The 21237-nt window shown below is 37.0% G+C and overlaps 1 protein-coding gene across 6 annotated transcripts in view; it reads right to left on the reverse strand.

Moving 5' to 3' along the window:
* Dnm3 (dynamin 3) overlaps window positions 1–21237 on the reverse strand; it is a 548406-nt gene that overhangs the window by 310401 nt on the left and 216768 nt on the right. For 3 of the 6 annotated variants that reach the window (XM_063239982.1, XM_063239979.1, XM_063239983.1), the window contains exons 12-14: window positions 14829–14899; window positions 5290–5341; window positions 4446–4475 (exon numbers count right to left, since the gene is read on the reverse strand). In XM_063239982.1, coding sequence (XP_063096052.1) covers window positions 4446–4475; window positions 5290–5341; window positions 14829–14899 — 153 coding nt within the window. The remainder of the gene's footprint in view (window positions 1–4445; window positions 4476–5289; window positions 5342–14828; window positions 14900–21237) is intronic. The other 3 variants (XM_063239981.1, XM_063239980.1, XM_063239984.1) reach the window with 1 other exon arrangement.

A 21237-nucleotide genomic window follows, 5' to 3' on the forward strand; every position in this document is an offset into this window, starting at 1 on the left:
ACCTATCCAAAGACAAAAATCGCATGATCCTCTTAATAGATGCAGAAAAAGCATTTGACAAAGTCCAATGCCCATTCATGGTAAAATCCCATCTGATAAAAGCTTCCTGTTACGGTTGATACACTGTGTCACCTTGAGAAGTTTAGAAGTTTAACTAAGTCATTCAGTGGGAAGCCAGGACCCTTTGTAAACATTCTCAGGCTGTGCAAGAGGAGGGCACAGAGCTGGTGTGAGTGCTACACTCACCAGGGAGGAGGCGGGAGCGTAGCCTGTTTACAGTATAAGGGAACATAAAATGTTTGCTTTTGCCCCCATTTTGCTCCTGTTGCTTGGCTGTCTTCTGCTGCCTTGAAGTTTTGCCCCTGTGCCATGTCACCCTGCCTTGGAACCAGCTGATCATGAACTGAAACCTCCCAAAGCTGTGAGCTAAATAAACCTTTCCTTCTTTTACTTTGGATGTCAGGTACTTTGTCTCAGCAATGAGAGAAAAATAACCAAGATACCACCTATGATAAATCAACAGCCAACATCATTAAAAAATGGTAGAAACTGAATTCTTTCTCTCTAAAATCAGGAAGACAAGGATGTCCATTGTCACCACTACTATTGAGTATAGTTCTAGAAACATTAGCCAGAGCAATCAGGTAAGGGAAAGAAATAAAAAGAATAAAGATAGGAAGGTAAGAAGTTAAATTATTGGTATTTGTAGATGACATGATACTCTACATAGAAGACCCAAAAAATTCCACCAAAATACTTTTGATTAATAACCAAATTCACATACACAGTTGGTTTCAGAATCAACACTCAAAAATAAATAGCATTCCTGTACGCAAATAACAAACTCTGTGAGGCAGAAATTAAGAAACAGCACCTTTCACCATACCATCAAACAAATGAAATACATAGGAATCAATCCAACAAAGGAAGTAAAAGACCTCTACATCAAAAACTACGGTTCTCCAAAAAACAGGAATGAAAAGGATATCAGAAAATGGGAAGATATTCTCTGCTCTTGGGTAGGAAGAACCAACAAAGTGAAAATGGCTGTAATCCCAAAATTATTATACAGATTTAATGCAATCCCCATCAAAATGCCATTAACGTACTTCACAGAATTAGAGAAAACAATCCTAAAATTTATTTGGAACCAGAAGAGACCTAGATTAGCAAAAGCAATTCTGAGAAACAAATTCAAGGCAAAAGGCATCATAATAACTGACTTGAAATTATACTACAGAGCTACCATGATTAAAAACAGCAAGGTACTGGCAAAAAAAAAAAAAATTTGACCAGAAAATCAATGGAACAGATTAGAAGATAAAGCAGAAACTCCAAATACACTCAGTCACCTTATCTTCAACAAAGGGGCCAAACAGTTCACTGGAAGAAAGATAGCCTCTTAATTCTAGAAAAACTGGCTTCCACATGCCAGCAATTAAGACTACACCCATGTCTATCACCATGCACTAAACTAAAGTGAAAATGGATCAAAGATTTAAATATTAAAAGAGAAACACTAAATCTTCTAGAAGAAAAAGCAGGTAAAACTCTTGAAGACATAGGTGCAGGCAAAGACTTCATGTACAAAACCCAGATAGCATGGGAAATACTACAAAGAATCAACAACTGGAATGTCATCATATTAAAAAAACTTTTGCACAGCACAAGAAACCACCAACAAGGTAAAAAGATAACCCACAGAGTGGTGAAAAAAATTTAGCCAAATTCCCTCAGACAAAGGCCTAATATCTAAAAAACATAAACAACTGGAAAAAATCAGATTCCCTAAATTCAAAGACTCAATCCAAAAATGAGCATCTGAAATGAATACATACTTCTCAGATGAAGAACTACAAATGGCAATTAAATATATGAAACAATGTTCAACATCACTGGTCATTTAAGAGATATAAAGTAAAACAACACTGAGGTTTCATCTCACTAAAAAAATTGGTTATTACAAAAAATCAACCAATAATAAATGCTGGCAGGGCTGTGGAAAAGATGGAACACTTCTCCACTGTTAGTGGGAGTGTAGACTGGTGCAACCACTGTAGAAATCAGTGCAGAGATTCCTCAAAAACCTAGGACTAGCGGTCCCATTTGACCCAGCTACCATCCTTCCGGTATATTCCCAAAAGAATTAAAAGCATCATACCACAGTGATATATGCGCACTTGTGTTTAGGGTGGCACAGTTTGCAATAGTTAAACCTTGGAAACAACACAAATGCCCATCAACTGATGAAAGGATAACAAAGATTTTTTTTTTTTATCGAATGGAGTACTACTTGGCCACAAAGAAAGGCAAAATTGAGACATTTATTGCTAACTTGATGGCCTTGAGATCATACTCTAAATTAAATCAGACACATGTAAATATCACATTGTCTTTCTAGTATGAGACACTGAAAGTGTAATTACTAACATAAGAACCAAGTCGTACAACAGATATCGTGAAATGGGAAGAAATTGTTCAAAAAGAAAGGAGAACGAGGGAGCAAAGAGGGAGAAAAGAAGGAAGGGAAAAGGAAAAAAGAAAAAAAAAGGATAAAATGAAAACAAAGCTTTGCAAATAAAAAGGAGAAGACAGGCTGACGAGAGGGGAGGGAAATGTGAGGGGAAAAAAGACAAATCAAGGTATATCATGTACAGGTGCAAATTTCCTATGATGAATGTGATCATTGTATATATCTAATTGTATCAATAAATTTAATTAAATGAAAAATAAAATCTGGAAACTAGATACAAAAGATATAAAAACAAAGAATTATAATGTCTTAGTCTCAAATTCAAAGCTTTTTTTTTTTAACCAAATTTGGCAGCAAAGCCTGAACTGGTATAAGAAAATTCATATCCTTTATTTACTTCATTTGGTGTGAGTATTCATTTTATTATAGAAATAGAATACATTCAGTTACAGGGTGATTCCTCTGACCGACCCCATAGGAAAGTTAAGTAATATATGACTTAATTAATGTAGTTTTTTCTAAAGTTCAAATAATTCCGATCTTCAAGGCATGTCTGGCCCCAAGGATGTTGCATATGGATTCTATATTTTTTTCTGTATTCTATTACAACATCCATTCAATTCTATTGTTGAGTTATAAATCTTCTACAACATGTGGATCTTAAAGAATTTAGCAACAGTAAAGTCAAAGAAACATGATTAATATGATTTTAGCATTTGGAAGTTATATCTTGAAAGACTGCTCCAAGATCCTTATAGATATTATTTAAAGTATGCATTTACACACATTACATTATTGCTTTCCCCATGTGTCTACGTCTTGGAATAGAAATGCTTCTGACTATGAGGAAGCTTTTATACATGAAATCTTTGTAGCATATTCAGCCACAATCCAGGAATTGGAGGCATCAGAATAATTATCATACCTTCTGAGTTTTCCAAGTAGTTTATTGTTCGCATTGTATAACTCAATAATTTGCTTATATTTAACATTTTTTCTCCTAAAAGTTTTTTAAAAAGTGCTAGGAGCAAGGTTTCTACTCTTTATAGGGGATTTATCTAGTACTGGCTATAAAATTCACTTGTATATGATGTTTCATTGTCACAATTGCTCTTCAGGGATGTTCACCAATCCTCCCATCACGTAAACGCACAGCCTCAGGCTCAGTTTGCCCAAATCCACATGATTCTTATGTTTCAGAATGAAAGTTGAACCCAGGTCCAAAGCTTGTATCTTCCAAAACATCACAGAGCTCGTGTTCTAATCTCCTTTCCAAATCATGCACTATTGGAAGGAAGACCTTGCTTGGTCCACAGTAGAAATGAGAACATATTTTCTAAATTCCTATGTTAAACATTTGATAGCATCATTATAATTCCATAAAATAAAAATATATTATTTGTATATTTTAAAAGATTTAACTCTAGTCACATAAAATAATATTATTTTGTTTTTTGTTTTATTCTTTCAAAAATTAACACAAATAACTGAAATTGGAAAAGCTTATCAGCAAATACAGCTAATTAAGATATTCAATATTTACCCACCTTTTAGATGCATCATCTATATTTACTGAAAATATTAACAATGGAAGGTAGACAAAGGCTTTCACCCCAGAACAACAAAGCATAAAAGGATAGAGATGAAGATCATTAATGATTTTAATTATTTTAAAGCCCATTAAAATTAGAGAAATGTTGAAGCACCCACGGTGTTAAGGATTTATCATTATACCATTTTAGAGTTTACTAGTTCATACCTTTCAATCACAGCAAGTTATTAGCAGTGAAGGGATGGACCCTCTGAAGAGGATTTTCATTTCAGTGATAGAGTGTTATGAGCAAGACAACCTTAACTTTTAAAAAAAAAATTAGTAGCAAGCACTAGTTGAGTTAATCAGTTAAAGACAAACTGTGCCGTTTCGAAGCTAAATGAAAAAGCAACAGTAAAGCTTACAGAACTTAGCTCGTACAATTTGCCTTGAAGGCGGAAGATTGGTTCCCTGAAATAGCAAAGAATTATATGCTTTAGTTCAGAAAAAATGTTTTTAAAATAAAGTCTGTTATTACCTCTTCTCCTTTCAAAACAATGGAAAAAAATCTAGAGCAGAGGTTTCAATTTGTTTGATAATTGTACCTCTGAATTAAAAAAAAACTTTAAAAAAATCATCATTGTTTTGACTTGAAAAGAAATAACAATGCAAATATTTATTATCACATAAAACATAAAAGAAACAGCAAATTGCCAGAGTTAATACAATCTGCAGAGCGCTATTAGTCAGAGACAGCTGGTCAGCCCCAGAACACAAAAACTCAAAGGATCAGATCTTCATAAGAATGAACATTGTCATTTACCAGCAGGAATTTAGTGTGGCAGAGGTGAAATCCACCAACTGCCTCCTTCATGAGCTGTCCCTTCACTGTTACCAAGCTGTGCAAACGTGTGAACTAGTCAGCAGCACCAGAAAGCTCATGCAACTACTCACCAGATTTTAACCTTGAGCTGACTCTTGGAGTCAAAGTTAAGTTTAGGGGTCATGTAAGCAAGCAAAGGAGGGCAAAGGGGGTCACATTTGAAATGCAGAGCGAGTAGCAGAGAAGTTATTTAAAATAAATCAGTATGTTTAACTGCATAAAATAGCCAAAAAGCAATGCGATTTACTCTAAAAACTTGAAAAGCAAAAATAAAAAGTGAAAAGCTGCATTTTAAGCAAAATTTGCATGTGATTAATTTGCACTTAAAAAAAACAGTCAGTCAAGCGATTTAGTCGATATTCTTTAAAGCATGCATGCACGATTCTCTTTCACAGTTCCTACCTGATTTCCAATTGTAGTTTTCTTGTGAACCTGACTGCTCCTCTGCTGAGCACTGAGAAAACCAAAGGAAAGCAGTGCTGAACAAACTCATAAGGTCATTTTCCAAACAAGTAACAGATACTAAAATATATACAGGCTTTTTTTAAAAATCAGCAAATGAGACACAGTTAATATTAAAAAAAATTTTAAAAGACAAGGTCAGTTTAATTCTGGAAGCAAAACCAAGTCAGTGGGACATCTAGTAGCAATTAACAATCACAGACAAAAACAATAATTACTCTACAAGGGAAAAGGAACATCGCTGCACATTAGTGACTATTTCTCACCACAACTCTGTGGGTAACACTGGAGCACAGAGGGTTGAGGGTTAAAGGTTAAGTTAGACTGTAACAATTTCACGTCAGAGCCTACACATTTAAGGTCTACGTTATTCTGTCCTTCAAAAGAATGAAGGCTTCTTTCTGGTGGATCTCTGCATTCCTCTAAGGATGTAAAAAATAATACTCATTTTGGTTATTGTGGGAAACTAGTAACACTCGATCTTCTATCCACTTATTATGAGTTTATAGTCACTGTTTTGGAGAACAACTGAATAGTCTAAAACAAAGAAGAGGTAAGTTAAAGACATCACCTGTTTAAAGTGATGGAAAGTTATGGTTCAGTGGTGAGACAGAAATCAGTGACACACTGAGAATAGTCCTTTAAAATAGCCATTTTTCACAAAGTCCCTTGATGTATTTACGTTGCCCACCTTCCCTCAAACTCATGAAGAGCTACACACTGTATTCAGCTGAGGCCGGGCAGGGGTAAGTGGTGAAAAGTCACAACATATTTGATTACTAGGGACATTTTGTAAGCATTTTTTTCTATCACAATTTCTAGGCTATTAATTTCAGCTTCTTCCTTATCTTTGGTCGTTAGTTTTCTAGGTTTTAGTTAATGAATTTCCTTCTCAAAAAAAATTAATCTATCTTCCACCATCCCTCCAAATAATCTAAATCTAATTTTCAGGCAAAGATGAAGAGTGCAAGAGGTGATGCTTCTGTCTGTGCTCAGCATCTGAGGCACCTGCACTGCCTTCTGGCTGCCGTGATGCATCTCAGAACCTGCTTTCCCAGAGCTGCAAATCTCTCCCACACTTTAGGTCCCCACTGTCACTTCCCAAGTCGTCTAGCTTTCCTCTCGGGTACACTTACTTTATAAATGTAATCCTGCCTCCCTGGTGGATTATGGTCATCTCCTCCTAGCACTAAATGTATGCTTTAGGATTTTCTTTAGAGAAAAATGTAAATCCAAGAAAAAAAATAGAGAAAGTATGATGCTGACTCTGTTTGTTGCAGAGTTTGACCTAAATGGACAGCAGCTTCTCAGCTGCACAGGGTGGAGAAAAAGGGGAAGGTACCTGGACTGTTTCTTAGGTTCAGTGTGTGTGTGTGTGTGTGTGTGTGTGTGTGTGTGTGTGTGTGTGTGTGTTGGGAGACAGGGGCTCCCAGTGATCAAACCTAGGACATTGAGGCAAGTGTTCTATCCCTGAGCTGTACCTTTAGCCTTTTTAAGTTTCTTTCCCATCCAAGATTCCTTGATACGCAAAGTTCAGCAGCTTGTGAGCAACACCAGGTAAAGAGAATTTCACTAACAGGTTTCCACCTTCAAAATAATGCACTTCAGGATGCATCACCTATACCATGATACATAAAGAGCAACACTTTCATGGCTAGTTGAGAATGAACCAGCAAATATTATAGTTAAAGTAAACTCTAGCATACTATTCCTTTGTACCCAAAGAACAGTCTTCTTATTGGCAACTAGCCCCATAAAATTCACACATACTGTTGCTAACGATATATTTAGATACTTAAACGTTACTTCACACATCACGTAATAAAAAGGCTATCTAATTAGAAAACAACTTTTATGCTAAGACAGGAGGATGGCTGTGAGTTCAAGGCCAGCATGAGCTACAAAGTGAATTCAAGGTAAGCCTAACCCATACAGTTAAACCCTACCTCAAAAAAAGACCAAAAAAGAAGGAGGAGGAGGAGAAGAAGGAGAAAGGAGAAGGAGAAGAATTAAAAGAAAGAAAATAACATTTATTGCAATTCTTCCGTGTTATGATAATTGAACTAAAAATATCTCAAAGTACTTGTCTGAGAGTGTGTCAGAAGGAAATATCTAAATACCTCCAAGTTAATTTGAACTCCTGGACATATTCTTGGATACTGGTATTTAATTGGTTATCTCAGCAATATTATAAAATGCACCTATGTATAATGTTTTAATTTCTCATAAGTCAAAAACTTTAGCATGGCAACGTGAAAGAAAATATAAATACAAATAATGTATCATAAACCTACAATTTTCTAGTAGAGTGGAGAAATACATATATAAAACACAAGTAACAAGTAACAAGGATAAAATCTATTCCAAATGGCTATGTGAGACTACAATGGAATGACAAAACTGCTTCTGTTTCAAGTACAAGATATAATCACCTCGTAACTTCTTATTGTGTATATTTGTTAATTGTAAAACTTTATACTACATCCAAACAACCACAGAACGCCCTGCTACAAGACTACAACACAAAGCCAAATTAAATTTATAAGGTTTACGCTTGAGACATAATGAATTTAGGAGTGTATAATAAGAACTTTAAATTTTAATAAAAATCAAAGTACATTAAAGACATTGAAAGACAGAAAAGCCACAATGCTAAACTCCATTCAAAACTTTATGTGCACATTGCCTGCTAGCTTTGTCCATGAGCAAACACAGCAAAAGACACAAGAAACAGAAGAGTGTGTCAGGGAGGCTGTGACTGTTTATCAAATATACTTAGTAAAATCCAAAAGAAGAAATGCCATTTCAGCCTCACGTGCCCGGAGATTTCACAGAAAATTTGAAAGATAGATGTTAATATAGGAAGACAACAAACTGCTTTCCAAGAATAGAATGGTATTGGCAAAGTCAAAAAATAGAAAGAGAAGGCAAATGGCAAAACTGTGAACAACACTATTATGGTAGAATTACATAATCAGAGATTCAGGTTTATAAATGCCCTTAACTTCATCTACTATTATAACTGTATGTCACGGCAAATTATAAAGAACTTGCTAATACACTACAGGTAACAGATAGCAGCCAATGTTTCTGAGCAGCAAGTGCCAAGATCAAAATATTCCTTAAAAAAAAAAATAACTCCCTCCCCAAACTGGGAAGTAGACTGTGAAGCAGAGAACATAGGAAAGCAATCACAGGCCACTGGGACCCTGCTTAGCCTTCAAAGTCCAATCAAGTGCCATTCCTGCATTCCACCTTCTTAGAAACCTACAGTATCTCCCTCATCCATGACCTCCCAAAAGCTTTGCTGTGCCTGCATCACATGAACAGGTTCCTCTGATAGTCAGGACTCGACCTCACCTCCAAACACAACTACAGCTGATGGTGTATTGCATCAAACTTGGTGTTTCTACTTCTCTCCCTATGGACATCACCAAGCACAAGGTTCATGGAGGTTTTTAAAAAATAGCTATGGAATTCTATTTTGATATGAGAGTCACTTACAACCAAACTATCAATGTGCCTCAAGAAGCATGCCATATGGTTACGTAACTTTGAAGTGGCTGTTCATATTACAAGACAGGCATGAAAACCTGATCAAACAATACTGGCACAAATCTTTCTTTTCAATGAACTAATAGCAACTAGTAATATGTTATCTAATTTGTGTTTGTTTATTTACTTATTTTTGCTTTTCCTTTTCTTCTTTTCTCCTTTTCCCCATCCTAGTTTCATTTTCCTTTTGAACAGTTTTTTCCACTTCACAATATCTATTGTACATTCTGGATCTTTACTTTTTCAGCTTTTTACACTAGGGAGATTGGACCATTGTTTTTATTTGGTTATATTCCTTTAAAATAAAAAAGTTAAATTAAGTTAAATAAGCGCATCAGAGGCTAATTTATGTCCCAAGGCCAGAGTGTGTACAGTACATTTAAACATCCCAATATTCAAACTAGCTGTAGCATAGTATGTACTAAAGAGAAACAACAGTGACATAACAGCAGGAGAGGCAAGCAGAACGCAGACATAATGGGCCTTGGAAATCAGGTTAATAAGGTTAGACGTTATTCCAAGAGTTACAGGGAATCCCAGAAAGAGTGAGACAGAACATGACAGGAGACAGAGACTGTTTTGCAAGCCAAGTAAAAGAGGACTCGTTTTAGTGTTTCAGTGATATAAAGAAATAAGACAAACTCAAAATCTGTTGTGACAAGAGTCAAATGAATTTAGTATCACAAAGGAGACATAGATAAGAGAACAAGAAGTGCAGAGTGACACATAAATGTCTGGTTTAAGCATCTGCAGAGAGTGGGAAGAGGGGCAAATTACAAAGGCAGACAGTAAGTGTAATTTGGGACTAGCAGGTTAACGCTGATGTTCTGGAGGTAGCTGAATATGGTGCACAGACGAGAAAAAGGTTTTGGGATGGAGACAGAGATTCAGAGTCATCAAATAAAGTTAGTAAGGAAGCATCGGAGCAAGTGAGGTCAGTTGGGCATTACACAGCAAGGGAGGAAAGAAGGGATTCAGGGAAAAGTACTGGTTAAAAAAGTTACTAAGCCATGGACAGAGGAAAAGGAGCTCCCAAAGAACACAGAGTTGTGCTCTCCAGTCCAGTGGATGGTAGACAGGTGAAGCATTAAATTAAAACTTTAAAATTTAAAATTGTAACTTCAATTGAAATTTCATTTCCTCCATTTCTCTGCTCAGCAATCACATTAGTTAGTGGCTCCCAGACTGAGCCACACAGGTGAAAAAATATTTTCTTCATCTCAAAAAGTTCTCCGAGTAACACTGCTGTGGAGTGATGCACCTGTTTTAGAATGTTCTATTAAATTACACTAAGATTATGTACACTTCCGAGAGTCCCAAGACTCCTATGGGTAGGTTTCACTCATCCAATCAGATTGAAGCAGAGAAAAGAAATGATGTCAATTCTTGTCTACAGAAACTTCAGGCATACATTACCCAAGAAAACCTCACAGAAATAGAGGGATGGCTATGAAAGAAGAATCATTCATCTCATAAGATTCACATTAAGAGTAAAAATGAAGTTCAAAATAATAGATTTGAGGATGCAAGTGTACTTATTTTAAAAATGGTTCTTTGAATATTGAAATTTTTAATGTATTGGAATAGGTGATACTATTGATGTCCTCTCAAGTCACTCGAGCTTATATTTCTATCCAATGATAATCCTGGTAAGCAATCAGGTATTTAATAACTAAATTTGCATATGAGTCCAAAGAAGAATCTCATTATGCTCTAATACTCATTTGGATTCTATAAGACAGAGAACACCCTTGTGTAAGCATAGGAAGTAGAAATACCATTATAATAGATTATGATATGTCTTCCTATTTCATAATATCATAATATAAAAACATAAAAGAATATCACAATATCAAAAGAATTCACAATATCAAAATATAAAAGAAGAATGTAAAGAGAAAGACCATGCTTGTTCTGGAACTGGTGGCAAGGTCCAAATACACTTTTTGTCAAATGGCAACAGAGGAATTTCAGAAGATCAGGAAATAGATATAATGAATGTTACAACCCATGCAATTTTCATGGTGCTCATATAACAAGAACTGAACTATTCACACTGTATTATTTCCACTGTGAGAAAACAGGTGCTGAGACCTACTCAGTAGATCGAAAAACAAACAGACCTTGGTCTGCTGCTTATGGTATAGAGACATTACTTTAACAGCCCCTAACCGGAGCCCCACTTTCTCTTAAACCTCTGGACTGCATAAATCTTACAACTCAGAGGGCAAATTGCGTCCTGGAACAAATGAAGAAAAGCACAAGAATTTGCAATTTTACTTTCCAAGGCGTTCAGCTAACAAGTTTGCCTTATTCTTCAAACAGCTGGATTACTGAGAGTGAGGGGAAATAAAAGAAATAACAGTTGGACTAGTTCTTATTTTCTTAAATAGCAAAAACTAGGTATATTAGAAAATATAATACAGGATTTTTTGCCAAAAGGAAAAAAATGACAAAATTTAAATTCTTAAGTCATAGGAAAAGTTGCCATTTATTTCTCAAATACTAAATTTTTAGGTTCATAAACTACTTTAGAGTTGCATGACCAAGCTTTTGGAAGTCAGGAAATTCCAAAGAAGCCTACAGCAGAGCACACTTGGACATATAACACATGTTACATATTTTACGGTCCCTGTTTAATAAACAACTGAGAGAGGGAAAAGGAAGTCCCACATACCCAACATGGCAGAATATATTCTACAGTAGAAAAGAATTTTGCGATGCCCCAAACACCACTCTGACACTAAGTAGTCCATTAATCTAATTTTAGAAATTTATTTTTCCTTGAAAAAATTTTAGAACAAAAAAAAATCATCCCTGTTTAAAAAATGACATGTGTAAAACACTATGAATATCACCATCCCATAAATCCGAGAGATGGACCCCTGTCTTCTGGCAACTCTCTATTAAAAAAATCTCAGGAAATAAATGCTCATTTTCCCCAACCCCAGACTTTAATTTCTATCTTTGGAACTAAAAATACTTACATAATTGTCTTCAAATATGGCTTGACTTTTCTTCCTTGATGCAAGCAGCATTCTTGCCAACTTTAAAATTTATAGCTACAACCATCTTCTTTTAATTTTAAAAGCACAGCAAATACCAGAACCCATCAAAGTGATTTTGAAATGAGAATTTCTTCATTTTCATAATGATTACATGTCACACTTACATATACTTCAACTCAGCACACAAACGGGTAGAACATTTACTCTGACTCTTAGGGTGAAACGCCATGTTTTATGATGAAGGGAAAGGAGGATAAAGGGAGGTTGGAACTGATCAGCAAATTGGATTAACATATGCATGGCCCTGAATGCCACAACGAACCCCATTGATATGCATAATTAGTATACCGTAATCAAAATTAAAAACATTGTTTTTGGAGATGACATTGGCACCTGAAAAACAGCAATTATACTATTGTATTTTAGTCATTATAAATTTTATTACAATGTCAAATGGTATAGTTGGTAATCAAATGTGGGTGTGCTCAAGTGTGCATGTGTGTGTAAAGAGACTCTTATTCTTGCAGACTATAAAACTGTTTTCTAAAGCACGACCACATAACTTTATGAAACTGATCTCCCAACAATCTTGAAATGTGTACAATAAAGGGATTAATTAGCATTCCATTTGCTAGATCAGTAAATTAAGGCATAGGAAAAATAAATGCCTGACCCGAATCCTAGCAAAAATACCCAGACTTGTGACTTCCAGATCAGTCCTTGAGGAGACGTAGGTGAGAAGAGAAATATGCAAGGAAGCTAGATTTCTAGAACACTCTTAGCAATGGGTTTTTCCTCTCCTCAACATCATAAAGGGTCATAATCGATCTCATGTTTTAATAGGTGGGAGCAGTTACACAGGTTAAAAAGAAACAGTAGCAAAAGACTATTGTCTGAAAGCATTAAATTTGGAAGTACACATGCTTTTGAGCACTTATAGAAACAGATATAATATTACAGTTTCACAGTTCCTGAGGTAGCCAACACTGGCGTTTATCAGGAAACAATTAAATTCTAGCCTATCTTTAGAAGAGAGAAAAGGAAGGAATGAAAGGAAGGAATGAAGGGAAGGAGGACAGAAGGGAGTGCCAAACAAAGAAAAAACAAAAAACAAAACAAAACCACACAAAAGGCAATCCAGGAAAAAAAAAAAGCCTCAAAAAGAATACGGGGTTAAAATTTAAAGTACATAAATTAATTACATAAATTTCCCACTTATTACATAAATATATTTAAACCTGACTTTTCCCAAAGAAATCCTGCCCTTTTCTCCCTTTCCCCTTTGAACTGAAACACTATGACCAGACAGCATTGCAATGTCCTTTTTGCTTTTAAGTTATTGTGTCAAGTTTACATCTACAACTGCTACTCGTTTATAACTGGCATTTGCAATCCATAAAATAAACATGAAAGGCACCATTCATGTTGTTTTTCAAGGATTTGCCTTTTAAATTCCTCAAGGAAGCAAGTGAAGTGGGTAGCCAGCGTTCCAGGTTAAGTGGTTACCCAGGCTTCCCTACACTCTTTAATTATTAAGCGAGCTCTTAAAAGGCAACAATAACTTTTTCTTCTCCCACCCGACCAAAGGAAACTGAAGTAGAATTTAGCCTAGGCCTCCATGTTCACCGACTGGACTGTGGGCAGGTCAGCAAAGAATCCTCAGATCACCCCTGGAGACCGAGGGACAAGGACACGTATCAGGGTCAGTGTGATGTACAGAAGGAAATGCACAGTGTAAATGGTGAACGTTGTGGGGGCTAAAAGGGAGGGGAGAGGTCCATGTGAGATCTCGGCTGCCAGCACCTAGCTACCTAGAAGATGGAGTAGGCAGACAGGAGAAGTATGCGCTGCTATCTTCTAACAAGTGTACCCCTCTTACACAGACAGGAAGCCACCAAGGAAAACTAACTTACTGCTCAACAGCAGGAGCCACTAGGTACAAAATACATTCACACTACTAAGTGGGCATCAGAAACAGCCTAGCTTAGACTGAGATCATTTACTCTGCATGATTGGGAATTTTCTCCCTCTGTGTAAATTTCCCAGACCACTTTTTAATCACTTGGTCTACTTGCCTGTTTCTTCTAAGTCGGGGCATAATAAAAGAAATTAGTTTGACATTTTGTTGTGTTTTATTTTTTGTATCTGTTCTATAGAAGTGCAATTAAACTAGAAGTATGTAGGCTCTTTTATTTTACATTTTATATAAAATATTTTATAGACTTGAAGTTGGAACCACTTGCAAGACCTAAATATTATCAGAGGTAAAATAAAATTATTTAAATAAAACAAAAATTGATTCCAAGAAAATATAGTGAATTCACAGTGCTGAAAGCATTGCATGACAAATAATATACCCTGAATAACTAACATAATGTCCACAAGATAAAAATCTGTGAAGAATAGAAATATACATGAATAAGGATGTATAAACTGTAGATGTGATTTTAAAAAAGAGAATATTCAACCCAATAGATTAGATCTAAGTTCATAAAAGATCATTTTTAAAGGCTTCTATATTCTGATTTTTAAAAGTCCTAACCATTTGTAACCTACGACTTATACATGATATTTCAACTTAATGTGAGAAAATGTTTCAAACAAATTTTAAATGTACATCTGTTATTGTCTATGAGAGTTCAAGTAAACTGCAGACGCTATTCCAATAATAATAAGTATCTAAAACATAAGACTTCAAATGCTTTCTAACAGAACTAACTATAGTACTTTGTTGAGAGATTAGTAAATAGCCTGCCTCTTGGCTTTGGAGTCCAGACCTCCTAAACAGGTAGGCTCAGGGTTCATACTGACATAGAGAGTACTCTCAAAAGGTATGGAAGTATAGTAGAACATTAGAATGTATGTTCTATACAAACCGGCAGGCACTGACCAATGACAGTCAATTGTTTCACGTACTTTGCAAAGCCAATGAAGTCTTCATGGTTGGTGTTGATGTAGGAGACCTGGATGTCAATCAGTAGCAGTACCTGCAAGGCAAAGACAATCGCATCAGTGTCACCCATTTAAAAAAATTCTCAAACATTAAATTCCGTAATTGCCTGTAAATGATTTCTCTGAATTTATTTATTTATTATTTTTAAAATTTGGTGGGGGTGAGGGAGACAGGGTTTCAATGCTCATCCTGGTCTGAAATTCGCTATGTAGCCTAGGCTAGCCTCAAATCTGGAGGGGTCCCACTACCTCAGCCTCTTGCGTGCTAGGATTACAGGCTTATGCCACCATGCCTAGCCCCTGCATCTAATTTTTAAAGTGATTTTTCAATGAGAATGAAAATTCACACTCATTTTTCTTCATTAGACCCACACCTTTGCACTCTAAATTCCTAAGTTAAAAACCAAATGAAAGTAAGTTTGAGAATTAAATTACATATTATTTGCTCACTAAAACTTTTCTATCCCTCTAAAATATACCATGACATTCAAAAGAAGGGCAAGGATGAAAAAGTTGTATTACCTCTTGTTTTCTCTCCCCCTTTGGATCTCTTGAGTTCATGCTCAGCAATCATTAAACAACTGAGAAAGGCGATACACAAAAATAAAACCTTCCTCAGATGAAGAGGCTTCATTATCAAATCAAAACACTGGCCAGGACTTTGCAGAAATGTCCTTCCTAGAGGAATCTTCCCTGACCCATCTAAGTCAGCCCTCTCACCATTCTAGCATGGAGTCTGACCCCATTTTCCTTTGTAGCTCTACAAGCTGGTGGAGCACACCTTTGCAAAGTCAAGATACAGGCTGCCATCGGCCCGTTGCCTAGATCAGTGTCTGAGACATCATGTGCATGCAGGAAAGACTTGTGAAGGAATGGATCAAGCACATGTCAGAGCACCAGAAGAGGCTGTAATCCTAAAGTACTCGTGAACTCTTACATCAGATATTCGGCAGGACTCTGCAGAAAAACATTCTCCAAAGGGAAGTGAGGAGGCAGGGAAAGAACAAGAGAGGAATGAGCAGCCAGGAAGTGTAAGAAAGAGGGTCTTATTCCAGAGACCTTCAAAAGTGGGTTCTGCTTTCTACATTCCCCCAAGTGCAAAGCACCCCTTTACATGACGCTCTAAATATGGGAGTCATTGCCTCAATACCTCCAGAGCGCCATGCTTTACCCTGTCAGATGCACTTCTGGTGACCACAGTGAGGACTTTTGAGCTGCGTCCTTTCACTGACAGTAACACATGAGCACATCAGAGTCCTCCTGGTTAACAGTTCACAGGCAAATTTTACATCACACTCCCCAGTGGGCATTTCTTTTGAAAAATCTTTCCTGGTTTTCACCCCTTATCCTTACCGAAGATCAGGCTGGACCATGCTACGCCTCTCAGAGAGTCTGGCTCCATACTTAGATTGTACATATATATATTACAAGGTGGGTTGAAATATATAGTGAATGTTTAAATTTTTAAAATTGATTATAGTAAAAGACACATTCAATACTATTGATTCATCTCCCTCAAACTATCCCTCTTCAGTTGGACCACACTTGTTCCATCATCCTTGCTACTTTCTGAAGCAGTTCTGCAAGTTTTGTTTTCTGACCATCTTTATGAGAGAGAGAGAGAGAGAGAGAGAGAGAGAGAGAGAGAGAGGTACTGTGAATGTTGTGGTCGAGCCCCATCCAGGGGAAAGACAGACTCCTAAAAACACTACAGTACATCCTCACCCACCTTATTCACTGGATTGGAGACCATGCAACTTCCAGCTCCTCAAAGTTACAATGAGCATGCAAAGTAAATGTTTTGAATTGATTCAGAACATTGAGGCAGAAATAACTGCACAAATAAAGAGACTCACAAAAGAGGACTTAAAGAACTGCTTCAGAATGTGACAAGAATGAAGGGTAACTGTGTTCAAAGCGAGGGGGGATATTTTAAAGATGACTTATTATAATGTGACTTTTATTGCAATAATTTAAGATTTAAACACTTACTGTACATTTTGATTATACCTCACACCCCCTGTACTTTTTAATTTTGATGTTTACTGCAAATGTAATTAATTATTTATATAATTTTGCTGGACACTTCTCTTTCCCCTCAAGGCTATAGCCTCTATAGAGCAGAGACTATGTCTATCTTGTTCCCCAGTTTATCCCCAGAACCTAGCATGATCCATATAGTTAGTGGGTGCTGAACAAATATGGGTGGTTTTAATTTTGTAACTGTCTACAAATCTGGAAGAACAATTTGCCTTACAGGGAACAATTTATTCATGTGGTCACTTAGCGTTCTTAGTCAGTACCTAGTGTTGTGGACACTGAGGCTTTGCTTTTGTGGCTTATCTCGAATACTGCTAAGAGTCTTGAGGGCACAAAAAACACAAGATGTAAAAGCTCGACTTCCGGGAGAACATGGCGGACAGATAACAGCAACTACCGGAGGCTCTCTGAAAAACTAGGCTCAGAAGCCAGGTATGGTGCGGACTAAAGAGACATAAGCAGGTGGAGTTATGCTCTGCTGACTCAGGAATGAACTCGGCTGAGAGAAACCAACTTGGAATGCAGTCCTGGTGCTAAAACAGGAACAGAAAAGCCTCGCGGCTGAGGCTGGACCCCGCTCCATTGGAAGCCGTGATTTGGGTTTCCCGCCGCGTGGTGGCTGGCTGCCTCTACATTGGCTTGGCAAGGAGAGAGACTCGCGGAAGCTCTGAGAACGGGAGTCTGCGAATGAAGAAGAAAACAGGACGGGCAGGGTGGCATGTACTGACTTGTGGCGAGGTGAGTGAGAGAAACTGACACTCCACCACAGTTTGACTCCAGCGGACTTTCTGGGCCCGAGCAGTCCTGCGGGAGCAGGGCACGGTGGCGACTCCAGCCACACATTCCCCTCTCGGGCGGGATTGGTGAAAAGTGCCTGGCCTGCGTGACGCTGCCGGCGGACCCCGTAGGCTGGCCCAACCCAGATCCCAGAGCCTGACGGAGGCCAGGAGGGGCGGGCCCCCGCGTAGGCTGCCTGGTGCGCAGCGGTGAGTGGGAACACCTAACCGGCGCAATTCGATCAGGCTGTGGCTGACAGGGAGAGAAGCTGGGCCTCTCATATAAGCTTGCATATATAAGGAACAGAGAACATGGGAAGAGGCAACAAGAAAGGCTCCTCGGCCCCCAATTCTGAGAAACAGGCAATAGCGGACACCGCACCAATAGACATAAAGCGCCATATAGAGAGCCTCACAGACCAATTCAGGAATGAAGTTGTTAACGACCTGAAGCTAGAAGTATGCAGTATAGTTAGAGAAATGCTAAGCACCACCCAAGAAAAAACAGATGGTGGAATGGAAGAACAGAAAAAGAGGGGAGAATTGTTTGATGGAGAAAACAGGGAAAGCATAGACTACGTGAAGCAGGTTCAAAGGGACTACCAAGAAACTAAGAAGTCTATCGAAGACTGGCATAACAGCTTGAAAGAAACTAAGGACAGACTATCTGAACTGGAGGGCAGAATTGTAATATGGGAGAATGAAATGAAAAACTTCTTAAAAATAACAAAGAAACAAACAGCAATAATACAAAGACAAGAAGATGATAAGAGGATCCATAACTTAAGGATTAAGAACATAAAAGAAGAAGTAGGGACACAAACAAATGAACTACAAAAGCTACTCACAGAAATAATCCAGGAGAATTTTCCTAATTTAGCAAAAGGTAAAGATACTCAGATGTATGAGGCATACAGGACCCCAGCTACCTACAACCCAAACAGAGCAACACCCAGGCATATAATAATAAAAATTCCAGAAATTCAATACAAGAACAGAATATTAAAAGCTGTCAGAGACAAGAAACAGACCACTTACAAGGGAGCACCCATCAGAATTACAGCAGATTTCTCTGCACAAACCATCAAATCACGAAGAGCATGGGGGGAAATAATTCAAGCTTTGAAAGATACTAATCTCCAGCCAAGATTGAGATATCCTGCACAACTGTCCCTGGAAATTGATGGAAAAACAAGGTGCTTCCAGGATAAAGAGGAACTGGGGGAATTTGCAACCACCAATTCAACTCTACAGAGAGTATTGCAGGATATTCTAAAAAAAGAAAAATACAAAGAATCCAGAAATAGTGGCGGGGAGGCCACAATGAATGGAGCAGAGAACAAAATGAAGAAGACAAACTGACAGCTACTGACATAATAAGAGCTCAACAGAAATGAGGCAGAGAAGATTGGATGATAGGAACAACTATTTTGGAGAAAATGACATCTTAATAGGTAATACTGATTTAGTATCATCTTGTTTTGAAGTCTCATCTAGCTTTTGTCCTTCTGTCTCCAATGGTCTAAATAGGTTGTATCTTATTGGATTTTATTATGTACGATAGTATAAGCAAAAACCTTTTAAAGACGAGATTATACAGAAACCATTGTTCATTTTCTGTTAGTCGATTCTAAATACTCTGTAATGCTGTCATTCTGTTAAATGGTTTTACATTGTTTTGATATACTTAATGCTACAGTATACGAAGTTGTACTCAAGGATTTCAAGGAAAGAGACAATATGGTAACTACTTTTAGGTCAGGATTATCTGGTGGTGAAACACTATTCTGCTTAAATGGTTATGTTTTGATCTGTGCTGTTCCGTTGTTATGTCCTCTTTTATCTCAATCTCCACTCCATTATTTACTTTTTTATTTTTATCCTTTTAATTAAAGGAAAAAAATAGCAGGATATATTATAGTAACCCACTTTGACTTTCCATTACCTCGATTTAAAGCCCTGTATTACTCTCACCATCTGGTTTTTAACTGATGTTCCCCTATTCTGTTTTGCTGGATAGTATCAGGTTCGAAAGTTTAGGCATCAGCTGTGAAGATAATGAGATTCATTATAACGCCCATTCTCGTTGACTTTTATCTACTTTTGAAGACCTACAATGTCTCCAATGTTTTGGTTTTGTCGGTTTTATTCTTTACTGTTTTGTTCAATTGTATTATAACTAACGATATAGGCAATTCTATTAGAGATAGCGGGAGGCATTATGGTAACCATTGTTGATCACCTTGTATTATGTTTTTACATTATCTATCATGTCCACCCTTTTGACTTGACCGATTCTGTTCTGTTATTGTCACATTTGGTTTTTCTCTTCCATTGTCACATTTGGTTTTTCTCTTTGGTTTGTCTCTTCCAAAAAAGTAATAAGAACCGTGGGAGCAATGAAAACCAAAATGTGTAATTGTCATTGTACAAAAGAGAGGAAAAGAAAGTGCTCTAAACTATATAACTGCATGTATATTTAGGTGTATAAGATAGAAAATGATATCACAGAGTTTTATTGGATCATTGAACAGAACTGTTTGCAGTATCATTGATGGAATGTCCACTTTACAAGCTTTAATTTTGTGACTTGAACAATTATTTCTAAGATGACAATATGTAATCCATTAACTAGTGATTTCCTACTGTTCATTTTTTTTTGTAAATCTGTATAACTTGTACCCTTTCTCTGCTTTTTTTCTTTTCTCCTTAAATAAAATTAAAAAAAAAAAAAGGAAAGATGTAAAAGCTCATTCTGAACCCAAGCCCCATACCAAAGCTACATTCAAAACACAAGAGCTATTGAGTCAATAACGTCTCATTTATATGCAAAAGTTTTATACAGTGGGTGCAGTTTTATCTCTGAAAGAATACTGAAGAGTTAGGAGGAGTGACTTTTTTTATTAGATTAACCCTAGAATTGCTTCAGCTCACCTAGAAATTAATCCAGATTCTGTTAAACATTTTATTCCTAAATGCATTTGGCCAGAACTTTGTATTAATAAACCTGTAATGTTTAAGTGTAAATAAATTGTTGCCACCAGAAGGAACAAAATATTTACAAAATTCTCAATATAACAAAGGGTGTCCCATCTGGAACATCCACATAAATTAACTTGGACCGCAGCATAGGAGGAAAGAGGTGGAAAAAAAAAGTTAAGGCCGTTCTTATTCATGTTCTCAGAAATGAGGAGGCTGTGTTCTCCCTAGCAAAAGGGCCAGATCCAGGGGACGAAAGGAAAAGAGCACGTTTTTCTCACCGTTTCAATTTCTCATAGTTTCACACTGTGCTTTCACCCACCATTACTGACTATTTCGTTGAAGAAATGTAAGGCTACTGCTGGCAGCAGTAGCCATGCACAGAGTCAGTCACTTTAACATGCAATTACAGGTATGGAAACCTCTAGAAGCATAGCTGGCATGCATAGATGTTCCAAAAGTCTTTGTTTAAGAAAGAGGCTCATGGACAGATTTATGGTTTCCCATATGTTTCACTTTGAGGATTTTTTCCTCACAAAGCTTCCTGAGCAGAGGTTGTCCACTATTCTTTAATTAAA

The sequence above is a fragment of the Cavia porcellus genome, unplaced genomic scaffold (genome assembly GCF_034190915.1).
Source record: "Cavia porcellus strain 051 isolate PalLab524CR breed Dunkin Hartley unplaced genomic scaffold, mCavPor4.1 scaffold_29, whole genome shotgun sequence".
Lineage (NCBI taxonomy): Eukaryota > Metazoa > Chordata > Mammalia > Rodentia > Caviidae > Cavia > Cavia porcellus.